Raw genomic sequence first — 13,984 nt, 5'->3', positions numbered from 1 at the left:
TACAACTGCTAAAAATGAAATGACAGACAACTGTTTAAATTCAATTTATTAGGGGCATTACCACAAAGGAAGAAGTGTGTACAAAATGTGATCAATATTGTACAGTAACAGTGCTTGCCAAATAATACACAGTGCAAGGCTTTTAAACACTTCAGTACTTTGACAGTTGCTATAACATTCTCAACTGTACTGCTCATATTAGACACGCCACGCAGTGCAAATTCCAGAAGAAAAAAATTCTGGACTTAATTGCACACATGAAATCAGTTACTGCACAATTCTATGGGAAACATACTAGTTTTAAAGCTAGGATTCAGAATGATTGAATTAAAAAACCTAGTCTAGGCTGCATAGAAGAACGAGGCACAACACACCAAACATACATTATAAAGAATAAAAGGATCAAACCAGCATGCCAAGAAACATCAGTCCAAACATTCAACCTCCCTGAGATTCACTGGGATTTATTCCCGAAGAGTTGAAGTTGATAATGCCTTATTGTTAACACACAGGCTTGTCTTTTGATCATTGATGTGATAGGCCCATTGACGCTGCAGAGGGCACCATCGTTTTACCCATCTTCTGCTACAGTACATATCTCCTGCTACTCCTGCAATTATAAAAAAAAATTGTGCTGCAATTTAAGAAATCATCCCAGAAACACCTGCTGATTAGAATCCATTCCTCCCCATGCTGGCTTGGAGGACACAGGCCCTGTAACATTCTAGAGTGGTGGTTCCAAACTCCAGTCTCGAGTACCTCAAACAGTAGACATTCTGTATTGTAGCCCCAGACAAGCACACCAGATTGAACTTGTCAACTAATCATCGGGCCCACAATGAGTTGAATCCCCCCCAAATTTGCCAGAGGCTACAACAAAAATGTGTGCTATTGGGAGGTACTCCAGGACTGGAGTTGGGAAACCCTGGTCTAGAGTGTAGTATTGTATCTAACACACCATTTTGAGGTCGGTGTGCTGGTGGATTGGGGTGCTGTAGGCGGAGTCCCAGTCCCTTTCGAACACAGCCTGTAGTTGTGCCTGGACCGTAGGCTCCACTGACTGGGCAGCTGTTTGGTTCACCACCAAAGCCGATCCAGCAGTGTTCACAAAATAGTCTCCAGACCAGTTAGAGGTACCTGGTGATCAATGGGAAACACAATAACGTTGCATTTTATAGTGCATGGGATCTGATTTTGTAGGTTGCGCATGATGTCTGAGAAGTTACCTCTGGTTTTAACATCAGAAATTGTTGATTTGCATTATACAGTAGCATGATGTTATCTAGGAGAGAGCAGAATCACCTATGTAGGCGACCTTATCTGTCACCATGTACTTGTTATGGTTGACCCTGGCAAAGGGGATTTCTTTCTGCTTGGGATTGGCTGGCACAACAAAGAGTTTCTGTAAAACAGTGAAGAAGAGTTTAATATTTAACAATTGCTCTTGTGGAGGACCTTACCATATTAATGATGATAAGTAAAGTGCATGAGTAGCGAGAGGCCCTACTCACCACCTGGACATCCAGCTTGGCCTTGGGTTTCTGCATTGAATCCAAGGCTTTCAGGAAGGGGATCATGACAGGCGAAGTGCTGGCCCAACAGCTGATGAGCAGACGCACCTTCACCCGCTTCTCGTATGCCACACGTCTGATCTGAGTGTCAATTTCTGCCCAGTACCTGCAGAGGGCGCCACACAGAGGATTAGGCCAGAGTCATATGGGCAAATTATTATTTTTGTAGAAAATTGTTATCTTTATTTAACTAGGCAAGTCAGTTAAGAACAAATTATTATTTACAATGACGGCCTACCCCAGCCAAACCCATCCGACGCTGGGCCAATTGTGTGCCGCCCTATGGGACTCCCAATCACGGACGGATGTGATACAGCCTGAATTCAAACTAGGGACTGTAGTGACGCCTCTGGCACTGAGATGCAGTGCCTTAGACCGCTGCGCCACTCGGGAGCTCTAAGCCTTGTGTGCTTTATTAATTATACACTGAATACATATTGTAAACTTTGGTGAGGTTAATACATTAAAATAGAAGGCTGACCGTTTGGGTCGCGAGAACTCCATGGTGGGCAGGTAGTTCATGACAGCGATATAGATAAACTCCTGCGCGTCCTCCATCACACTGAGAATAGACTGCAGGTCTCCGGTCCTCCCGGCAGCACAGAAAGATGGTGGAGAACTCTGAGGGTACAGCACAGTCAAATTAAGTATAGTAGTATGTCTAACATAGGACCAGAGAAAAGGAACATGGAGAATTCCTTAACCAGACTTCACAAACCGGTCCAATTTGTATTATATGATCCAATTATTGGATTATTGAAAACGTGCACGTTTAGTCAACTCTTACCGTCAGATACACGTGGGAGGCTGTGCCGTTGAGTGGCAACTGCAGGGGCGCGTCTTTATTGTAAGGAGTGTTGAAACTGCTGGGCCAAGAGGACGGGATGGGTGTGTCTTTTTGCCCAAGGTACCAGTAGGCCTCGAAGATCTTCCCCAGGTCTGCAGCCAAGCAGCTGCAGTTGTACACCACAGCCCCCAGCTCCTTCACCTAAACAGGACAACAGAGGACAGACTGAACCAAAGCTACTTTCCCAACACTTGATGTGTACATTTTAGACAATACCCTGACACTGCAAACTTGCGATATAATGTTTACACTTTAAAAGAACAAGGAAATATGATTACATCCTCCAAAAAACCACAAGCATAACTTTTCGAATGGTTTATGGAACTCATATAGTTACATTTTCGAACAACAACTTTTTTTTATTGTTAACTTTAAAAAAAATAAAAAAATAATATGGGGGTGAGGCTGAGTGTGAGGGGACAGAGGAGACTCACCTGGGTAAGGGACCTCCAGTCCATGTTGGCACTGCCAATGTAGATGTGCTTCTTATCCACCACCCAGAACTTAGTGTGAAGTACTCCAGTGGTCAAATCCCGCATGTTCACGGCTCTTACATCAGCACCTAAAAAATTTGCTACCATTATCACCACAAAAAGCAAACAGACTAATACTTCCTTACTGTAGTTAGCAGCTTGATTGGGGTCAAAGTAACTTTTGCAAATTCAATGGAATTGAAAACATAAATGCACGGTCAGAGAACCCCTTACCAGAACTTTGTAATAGATTGAGGTCTTCCTGATGTTGGGACTCTGTTGGTGTATTTACAGCGATGCGGACAGAGAGCTTCCCAGACACCTGAGCTAGCCTATTCAGGACATCCTCACCCTATAGACGAAACAACTGTTTAGACTAAAATAAGCCACAACTGCCCACAGGTTAGAACTGCATTGCATTGCCTGCCAATCACAGAACACACTCACCTGATTCGCCGTTGGCTCATGAGAGCCTGTGTCTTTGTTGGTGAGAGTCCAATAGAAAGACGCAATGTCCACGCTACTGCGAGCTTCACTAATCAGGTTTAGCCAAGCCTGGTAGATGGATGGGTTGGTGACACTAGAGTTGAACTCTAACCCCTCTGGGATGCTCTCCAATAGAACGAATCTGGAAGAGAAAAAGGAAGCGTCATTGTTTTACTAAATCCTTGAACAGTTAATGAAAGCACCTGTTCTGCAAAACATGACAATGGTGGTTAACCACGTAACCACAAATGAGTTAAAGCTGCAGAATAATAGAGAATGAATGAGCAGAATAAGATGTTTACAGTGAGCACACTAACAGTGGGAAATTAGACATTGTACAGAGGCCCACTCACTTGCAGGGGTCGGTGCAGGTGTCAGTGAGAGGAAGTGGGAGCTTGAAGCCAGGCTTGTTTGGGGAGGAGTTAACCACGGGAAGAAGCAGGGTCTGGAGGAACACGGCAGCCAATAGCAGACTGGCCACCCCAGTGAGACCCAGCAGACACCTATAATACTACACACAGAGATGGCATGAGCATAGTCATGTAGAGGTGACCCTGACCAGACCATCCTGACCAAAGAGGAATGAGATAACGGTTATGGAACTGAGGTTGAATAGAATCAAATCAAATTGTATTTGTCACATGCACCAAATACAACAGGTGTAGACCTTACAGTAAAATGCTTACTTACAAGCTCTTAACCAACAATGCAGTTAAGAAAAATAAGCGTTAAGAAAGTACTTACTAAAATAAAATGAAGTAAAACATAAATAAATATATATACATTTAAAAAATAATACACTTGAAAAAAATAATAATAATTAAAGAGCAACAATAAAAGAACAGTTTATACAGAGTCAACGTGGGCAGAGTCAACGTGGGCACAGGTTCGTGGAGGTAATTGAGGTAATATGTACATGTAGGTAAAGGTAAAGTGACAGCTTGCTGTGCGGTAGCAAAGAGCAACAGTCTATGACTAGGGTGGCTGGAGTCTTTGGCAATTTTTAGGGCCTTCCTCTGACACCACCTGGTATAGAGGTCCTGGATGGCAGGAAGCTTGGCCCCAGTGATGTACTGGGCCGTACGCACTACCCTATGTAGTGCCTTGCGGTCAGAGGCCGAGCAGTTGCCATACTAGGCGGTGATGCAACCAGTCAGGATGCTCTCGATGGTGCAGCTGTAACTTTTTGAGGATCTGAGGACCAATGCCAAATCTTTTTAATCTCCTGAGGGGGAATAGGCGTTGTCGTGCCCTCTTCACGACTGTCTTGGTGTGTTTGGACCATGATAGTTTGTTGGTGATGTGGACACCAAGGAACTTGAAGCTCTCAACCTGCTCCACTACAGCCCAGTCGTTGAGAATGGGGGCGTGCTCGGCCCTCCTTTTCCTGTAGTCCACGATCATCTCCTTTGTCTTCATCACATTGTGGGAGAGGTTGTTATCCTGGCACCACACTGCCAGGTCTCTGACCTCCTTCCTATAGGCTGTCTCATCATTGTCGGTGATCAGGCCTACCACTGTTGTGTCATCGGCAAACTTAATGATGCTGTTGGAGTCATGTTTGGCCATGCATTCATGGGTGAATAGGGAGTACAGGAGGGGACTGAGAACGCACCCCTGAGGGGTTCTCCCCATGTTGATGATCAGCATGGCAGATGTGTTGTTACCTACCCTTACCACCTGGGGGAAGCCTGTCAGGAAGTCCAAGATCCAGTTGCAGAGTGAGGTCTTTAGTCCCAGGGTCCTTAGCTTATTGATGAGCGTTGAGGGTACTCTGGTGTTGAACTCTGAGCTGTAGTCAAGGAATAGCATTCCCACGTAGGTGTTCCTTTTGTCCAGGTGAGAAAGGGCAGTGTGGAGTGCAAAAGAGATTGCGTCATCTGTGGATCTGTTGGGGCGGTATGCAAATTGGAGTGAGTCTTGGATTTCTGGGATAATGGTGTTGATGTGAGCCATGACCAGCCTTTCAAAGTACTTCATGGCTACAAACATGAGTGCTACGAGTTGGTAGTCATTTAGGCAGGTTACCTTGGTGTTCTTGGGCACAGAGACTTTGGTGGTCTGCTTGAAACATGTTGGTATTACAGACTCGGTCAGGCACAGGTTGAAAATGTCAGTGAAGACACTTGCCAGTTGGTCAGCGCATGCTCGGAGCACACATCCTGGTAATCTGTCTGGCCCTGCGGCCTTGTGTATGTTGACCTGTTTAAAGGTCTTACTCACATCGGCTACGGAGAGCGTGATCACACAGTCATCTGGAACATCTGGTGCTCTCATGCATGCTTCAGTGTTGCTTGCCTCGGAGCGAGCATAGAAGTAATTTAGCTCGTCTGGTAGGCTCGTGTCACTGGGCAGCTCGCGGCTGTGCTTCCCTTTGTAGTTCGTAATAGTTTGCAAGCCCTGACACATCCGACGAGTGTCGGAGCCGGTGTAATAGGATTAAATCTTACTCCTGTATTGACACTTTGCCAATTTGATGGTTTGTCGGAGGGCATAGGGGCATTTCTTATAAGCTTCCGGGTTAAAGTCCCGCTCCTTGAAAGCGGCAGCTCTACCCTTTAGCTAAGTGCGGATGTTGCCTGTAATCCATGGCTTCTAGTTGGGGTATGTACTGTCACTGTGGGGATGACGTCATCACACTTATTGATGAAGCCAGTGACTGGTGTGGTGTGCTCCTCAATGCCATCAGAAGAATCCCGGAACATATTCCAGTCTGTGCTAGCTAAACAGTCCTGTAGCTTAGAATCTGCTTCATCTGACCACTTCCGTATTGAGCGAGTCACTGGTACTTCCTGCTTTAGTTTTTGCTTGTAAGCAGGAATCAGGAGGATAGAGGTATGGTCAGATTTGCCAAATGGAGGGCGAGCTTTGTACGCATCTCTGTGTGTGGAGTAAAGGTGGTCTAGAGTTTTCTTTCCCACCTGGTTGCACATGTAACATGCTGGTAGAAATGAGGTAAAATGTATTTAAGTTTGCCTGTATTAAAGTCTCTGGCCACTAGGAGCTCTGCCTCTGGACAATAATTTTCTTCTTTGCTTATGGCCTTATACAGCTCATTGAGCGCAGTCTTAGTGCCAGCATCGGTTTGTGGTGGTAAATAGACAGCTACGAAAAATATAGATGAAAACTCTCTTGGTAAATAGTGTGGTCTACAACTTATCATGAGATACTCTACCTCAGGTGAGCAAAACCTTGAGATTTCCTTCATATTAGATTTTGTGCACCAGCTGTTATTTACAAATAGACACAGACTGCCACCCCTTGTCTTACCGGAGGCAGCTGTTCTATCTTGCCGATGCAGGGTAAACCCTGCCAGCTGTATGTTATCCATGTCGTCGTTCAGCCATGACTCGGTGAAACATAAGATATTACAGTTTTTAATGTCTCGTTGGTAGGTTAGTCTTGATCGGAGCTCATACATTTTATTATCCAATGATTACACATTGGCTAATAGGACTGATGGTAGAGGCGGATTACCCACTCGCCGTCAGATCCTTACAAGGCACCCCGACCTATGTCCCCGATACCCGTCTCTTCTTCATGCGAATGACAGGGATTTGGTCCTTGTCCGGTGTCTGAAGTAAATCCTTTATTTCCGACTCGTTAAATTAAAAAAAAAAACTTTGTCCAGTACGAGGTGAGTAATCGCTGTCCTTTTTTCCAGAAGTTATTTTCAGTCATAAGAGACAGTGGCAGAAGCATTATGTACAAAATAAGTTACAAATAACATGAAATAAAACACACGCAAGAGCACAATTGGTCAGGAGCCCGTAAAACGACAGCCATCTCCTCCGGCGCCATTAGTGATCGAAATCACCATGAGTCCCGTTTGAGTTTGTCTGTTTAAAGGACTATTTTTCCCATGTAATTCAGTGGTTGTTGTTTTCAGTTGTCCCTAGTAGACACATTCACACACAAAATTGAGTTTCAAAACTATCCCTGAGTAGATATCTAGCTTTGAATGTCCTGATCAGTCTTGATGTTCCCAATTGCCAGTTTGAGTCAATTCCTACAACTCCCAAGATTCCCCTCTCTAACTGGGTGGAATGGACGGTGTGTGGGTTGAACTTGGTTCAACGTGTAAGGTGTCAAAAGTGCTTCAACCTCATCAGAAAATAATAATGTTCCTTGAGTTTTGTCGGAGTTTAGAGTGAAGAAAAGCAGCTAACAGCCATGCTCTGTGCTCGCTCATGTCTCATCATTGAGCAGCCTAAGCAGAGCCGTTGCTATGGATACTCAGACACACGCAGAGCCATCATGAGCAGAGCGAGCAGTGCTCAGGGAGCGGGTGACATAGAGAGAGGAGAAGCTAATGGATGTTAATAATTATTTCAGGCAGAAGCAATCTGGCCTGGGGAGGGTAGGGCCTGAACGTTGCAGGCATGGGTAAGGCTCAGGCAGGGCTCTATTAAACATTGGTCACAGAAGATAATTTGTGCTGCTTTCTAATAATCACTGGCATAGAAGAGTAGGATAGAAGTGTAAAGTGTTAAATGCAACTTTTTGACAGACGGGGTGTTTCGATAGATATGATGCAACCGTATGCTAAATTATGATATGCGTAGTGGATTGACTAGAAATACACATGAAAATGTATTTAGGGTACATTCCCTTTTAACTCACAACCTTGGCCACTGACTAATCATCTTTTTACACCATTTTCATTAGGTTGCTTGGTAAATATCATTAATATTGGATACCATCTGTGCTTTCCTGCAGGACTCTTCTCTCCTCAACTCCACATTACACATCTGCGCCAGAAGAAGATATTAAGGAGTTAGAAAACTGAGACACAAAATTCTATCAAAACTTATGGACAACAGTACTGACAAAAACCTTACCTTCTCGTAGGGAATATCAGAAATCATTGTTACAGAGTATTGTCTCTTTTGACAAAGTTCTTCAGGATTCTGATCAGAAAATGCAGCTCGGAAAGGCTCTAAACAGAACAGAAGAAAATGACATCAAATAATTTAAGACCAAGCTATATTTTTTCATTCTAGTCATTTAGCAGACGCTCTTATCCAGAGTGACTTACAGGAGCAATTAGGGATAAGTGCCTTGCTGTTTGTGGTTGAAGTGACAGGAAACATGTTGAGCTGTATCTCTATAGTTCCTGATGAGTGACCTTACTAACTGAGCCCCTATATCACAATGAATGGTGGAATACAGTACTCTCAGTCAGTAATGTTATTCCACCGACGACATACCATCGTCTCCACACTACCTCTGCCTGCCCCCACCCCCAATTCTGTCAAGACCTATTCATAATAAAGAAAGTTCAAGGTGTCATTAACACTATAGAAGAATGACTGACGTCAAAGCTACAGGCCAGGAGTGTTTGCAGGCAGGTGTTCAAGATAATGCACAGGCCTATATGGTGCACACTTTACATACAGTGCATGCGGAATGTATTCAGAGCCCTTGAATTTTCCACATTTTGTTAAGTTACAGTCTTATTCTAAAATGGATTTTAAAAAATGTATCTAAACACAATACCCCATAACGACAAAGCAAAAACAGGTTTTTAGAAATGTCTGCTAATTTATATATGTTTTAAAACAGCAATACCTTATTTACGTAAATATTCAGACCCTTTGCTATGAGACAAGAAATTGAGCTCAGGTGCATCCTGTTTCCATTGATCATCCTTGAAATGTTTCTACAAATTGATTGGAGCCCCCCCCCGTGGTAAATTCAATTGATTGGACATGATTTGGAAAGGCACACACCTGTCTATATAAGGTCTCACAGTTGACAGTGCATGTCAGAGCAAAAACCAAGCCATGAGGTTGAAGGAATGGTCCTTAGAGCTCTGAGACAGGATTGTGTCGAAGCACAGAATTTGGGAAGAGTACCAAAACATTTCTGCAGCAATGAAGGTCCCCAAGAACACAGTGGCCTCCATCATTCTTAAATGGAAGAAGTTTAGAACCACCAAGACTCTTCCTAGAGTTGGCCGCCCGGCCAAACTGAGCAATCAGGGGAGAAGGGCCTTGGGCAGAGAGGTGACCAAGAACCCGATGGTCACTGACAGAGCTCTAGAGATCCTCTGTGGAGATGGGAGAACTTTCCAGAAGGACAACCGTCTCTGCAGCACTCCACCAATCAGGCCTTTATGGTAGCCTGGCCAGACGGAAGACACTCCTCAGTAAAAGGCACATGACAGCCCGCTTGGAGTTTGCCAAATGGCACCTAAAGGACTCTGACCATGAGAAACAAGATTCTCGGGTCAGATGAAACCAAGATTTAACTCTTTGGCCTGAATGCCAAGCGTCACTTCTGGAGGAAACTAGGCACCGCTCATCACCTGGCCAATACCATCCCTACAGTGAAGCATGGTGGATGCAGCATCATGCTGTGGGGATGTTTTTCAGTGGCAGCGACTGTGCGACTAGTCAGGATCGAGGGAAAGATGAACGGAGCAAAGTACAGAGAGATCCTTGATGAAAACCTGCTCCAGAGTGCTCAGGACCTCAGACTGGGGCGAAGGTTCACCTTCCAACAGGACAACAATGCTAAGCACACAGCCAAGACAACGCAGGAGTGGCTTCAGTACAAGTCTCTGAATTTCCTTGATGGCCCAGCCAGAGCCTTGACTTGAACCCAATCGAACATCTCTGGAGAGACCTGAAAATAGCTGTACAGCGACGCTCCCCATCCAACCTGACAGAGCTTGAGAGGATGTGCCAAGCTTGTAGCATCATACCCAAGAAGACTCAAGGCTGTAACCGCTGCCAAAGTTGCTTCAACAAAGTACTGAGTAAAGGGTCTGAATACTTATGAAAATGTGATTTCCATTTATTATTATTTTTTACAAATTTGCTAAAATTTCTAAACCTGTTTTTGCTTTGTTATTATGGGGTATTGTGTGTAGATTGATGAAGATAAATTAATTTAATCAATTTTAGAATAAGGCTGTAACATAACAAAATGTGGGAAAAAATCAAGGGGCCTGAATACTTTCCAAATGCACTGTATCATTTGACAAACAGCACGAGATACTCCAGAGCACATCTTGTGGCTTGACATTTAATTTGTAGAACGCATTTCCTATGCTCATGACTCCAATAAGATAATACGCCATTTCTGGACAAAATGTTCCAGAAAAGCAGAAGCATCTTAGATACGCTTAAACATATCAGTTTCTGAGGAGAAGTTAAATTAGCTTCTTCAGAGCTGCAAGTCACGAGTGGGAAGCCTCGACTGAGGGCAGGGCTTTAGTGACTATGAATAGGCTATCAAGCTGTACGAACTTAAAGGCAAAACATTAATAGAATCATGTTGACCATTGTTTGCTTTGCTAATGACTGGTTCTCAAAGACACAAATAACAAGTGCTTTTAGTCAAACAAATGGCATATTGTTAGTGCTAAATTCAACAAGGAGCATCACAACACGTGTCTTGTGGCTGGCCTAGTCTATCTCTTCGTAAGAATAACTACATTTGTAGGGTAAATACGAGGAAACATGCTTATGAGGTGAGTCAGCGTTAGAGAAAATGCTACTTCTTTCAAACTTTACCCTTAAATGGTTATCTTCAATGACCATGTCATTATGGAAGATAAGATGGCTACATTTGGAGCTTGCCCCATGGTAATTGGCATTAAGTCATGGACAAACACGGTTATGCGTAGTTCCACATGTCCATGGTATAGTGAAATGAAGACTTGATAGAACATATTGTTTCAGATTTTGTGTTTATGTTCCTCTTTCTCCCTTGCCAGTAAATTGAGAGTCGTAACCACCAATTGCCTATGCATATTGAAAGTGTTCTGTGTGGAATACACAGTGTAGGCCTATGAGTCAATTTCCTGTTTTTATTTCCTGAACTTGTCAATCAAGTAGATATCATATTGCATGAGTATTGCAGAGGTTACATTATAGCCATAACATTGTTGCAACCAGTGGAGTTAAATACTTAAGTAAAAATTATTTAATGTACTACTTACGTAGTTTTTTGGGGTATATGTACTTTACTAAATATATTTTTGCCAACTTTTACTTTACTACATTCCATAAAGATAATAATGTACTTTTTACTGCATACATTTTCCCTGACACCCAAAAGTACTCATTACATTTTGACAGGAAAATGGTCCAATTCACACACTTATCAAGAGAACATCCCTGGTCATCCCTAATGCCTCTGATCTGGCAGACTCACTAAACACAAATGCTTCGTTTGTAAATTATGTCTGAGTGTTGGTGTGCCCCTGGCTATCCGTCAAAAAAAATAAAAAAAAATAATTGTGCTGTCTGGTTTGCTTAATATACTAAATTTGAAATGGTTTATACTTTTACTTTTGATACTTAAGTACATTTTTGAAGTTCCATTTACTTTTGATACTGAAGTACATTTAAAACCAAAACACGTTTAGACTTTTACTCAAGTAGTATTTTACTGGGTGACTTTCACTTTTACTTGAGTCATTTTATATTAAGGTATCTTTACTTTTACTCAAGTATGACAAATGAGTACTTTTTCCACCACTGGTTTCGATGTTTGAAGCGTGCCTAGATGATCAAAGGCTATATAAGCGAGCAAAACAACAAGACACTCATATCCATACCTGAAATCATGCGGCCAGGCCTTGTGAAATCTTTCACGGATTAAATTACCGAATGTAAATTATCGTTAATGTTTTTACCGGTTACATTAGGCTACTGTTTTTAACAACTAAATGTAGATAAACAAAATGCAATTGCCAGAATGAGAAAATACCAGAGCAAATACTTTACAAATTGGCTACGCCGTCTGGAGCGTGTGGTCATATGACCAAGCCTAAACAACCAATGAGAATCGAACCCAACGTCATATGTGAGGCATCGCATCTAACGCCTGAAACTAGATGCCCTACATACTGGTCTTGACAAGGATGCAAAACTGCCGGGCGAGGTTGTCTTCTGCACGGTTTAACCAATCCAGTAAATGTGGAGGAGTTAAGATGGACGTTAACGCCAAAAGCGGGAAAGTCGCGTCACAGTCTCTCTTTCCATTTCCCCTGAAAACCGGTACATCTCGATGTCGGGGACTCGACAGGCTCCGCAGAGGCTACATCCATAAAGATAGATAGAGGACTAATTTTTGTATTGTGTAAGGATGGGCAACGCCATTGAGGCAATATAAATTTTGAAGTAGTCAATCTTCTTCTTCATGATTGGCTGACCCCCTCATGAGCAAGTTGGGCATGACTCCAACAGGGTCACCAAGAGGGATCAGCCAATGAAGTTGAAAGTCCCACCTAGTTGACTGCATTAATACAAATGGTGTAAGACCTTCAATGGCGCTGTTCATGCTAAGATGGCCTTTTGGCCACTGGAGGCTTCTATCATACTCTATGGCTTAATCAACCCATAAGCCCCTCATTGTACTCGCCATGTAGTTTGACAACCAAATGAGGGCGCTGTAAGATCATAACAAATCCTATTGGGTTTATCATTTTAACTGATTATACTGATTATGGTAACAATCCACAAATATTGTGACTGATGCCAAAAGCAGGTGATGCTCAGGCCTACAATGAATGGGTAAGTCCCTTTTGTAGTGAAGTCCCTCCAACAAAGGTGTCATGTCCGCAGGTCTTTTTATTTTTGTCACATAGCCTAGTCACAAACCCGATAGAGGCCCCCCAACTCTGTTCAGATTAATGTTGATCATAAACAATAGGGATATTTATGCTTATAATGGAAAAAAATAACAATCTACATCATCATCACACATACGCACACACACACTGTTTACTTTATTTTATTTTACGTCCCCAGGGAGGGAACAGCCGTTGAAGGGCGAGGCACTCGGGAACTGTCGCTCATCCAGGATACGATCAGGTGAATAACTCCTCTGAAACTGTCGCTCATCCAGGATACGATAAATAACTCCTCGCGTCATGCCAAGAAATTCTACTTTCTCTATGAACTATTCTGTAGGTATGGACATGGTCCATATACACGATGGTGCTCTGACCAATTATAAATGGTTCGATAAAAAAGTAAATATATTTCTAAATAAATAAGCATAAGTAAATAATGATCGCTTGCATTTGAAGGAAGTGACGTTTGATAATGTAGCCTATTGTTTCTTGCTTTGCGTTATTCCTTGTTATGTCTTCGACTGCAAGGCAAATTTATGAATGAAAATGTTTTTAATCATTGGTTTAGAATAGATCTAAGATTTTATTATGCCAAATTAGGCTAAAAGTCATATATTCAAATATTTAGGATTTTTTTTAATGACAGCCCAGAGACTGGCACCAAAACGGGCACCAAAAAAATGTGCCTACTGTTTTGAAGGTGTCTGTGTCTTTTCATGTAAACCCGGTGACTCCCCTCTCGACAATTATCCCACCTTAGAAACAAAAACTATACTTATCTATTCTGATATAACTTCCCGTTCAAGGGTTGACCTGACATTTGTTTAGCCAACGGCAAACCAGACTCACTCCAGGTTAGAAAGACAGACTTTTTACGAAGTAGGCTAGCCTAGGGCCTAGCCTAACCCATATCGAACACCTGCTATTGTAAAGGGAGATTTACCTGCTTAGCCTACCTGACCAATTCCTTACTGATGGAAGAATGTATTTCGTAGGCCTTCAGTACAGTTATTCA

General features: G+C 42.8%; 1 protein-coding gene across 3 annotated transcripts; it reads right to left on the bottom strand.

Moving 5' to 3' along the window:
* Positions 1 to 28: 28 nt before the first annotated feature.
* LOC120018385 (5'-3' exonuclease PLD3-like) lies at positions 29 to 12,274 on the bottom strand. Of its 3 annotated transcripts, XM_038961556.1 has the most exons (13): positions 11,950 to 12,274; positions 8,219 to 8,316; positions 8,078 to 8,128; positions 3,731 to 3,888; positions 3,339 to 3,519; positions 3,126 to 3,243; positions 2,853 to 2,980; positions 2,359 to 2,559; positions 2,053 to 2,192; positions 1,512 to 1,677; positions 1,303 to 1,402; positions 959 to 1,137; positions 29 to 610 (listed from the first exon to the last, which is right to left on the bottom strand). In XM_038961556.1, the coding sequence occupies exons 1-13, from the start codon at positions 11,957 to 11,959 to the stop codon at positions 605 to 607; spliced, it is 1,536 nt and encodes a 511-aa protein (XP_038817484.1). In that variant the 5' UTR covers positions 11,960 to 12,274; the 3' UTR covers positions 29 to 604. The 3 variants fall into 3 exon arrangements, with proteins under 3 accessions (XP_038817484.1, XP_038817483.1, XP_038817485.1); XM_038961555.1 differs by having other exon boundaries at positions 29 to 1,137; positions 11,950 to 12,273; XM_038961557.1 differs by lacking the exon at positions 8,078 to 8,128 and having other exon boundaries at positions 29 to 1,137; positions 11,950 to 12,269.
* Positions 12,275 to 13,984: the final 1,710 nt, after the last annotated feature.

This window comes from Salvelinus namaycush, chromosome 23 (assembly GCF_016432855.1).
Source record: "Salvelinus namaycush isolate Seneca chromosome 23, SaNama_1.0, whole genome shotgun sequence".
NCBI lineage: Eukaryota > Metazoa > Chordata > Actinopteri > Salmoniformes > Salmonidae > Salvelinus > Salvelinus namaycush.
This window is presented reverse-complemented; position numbering and strand designations above follow the sequence as displayed.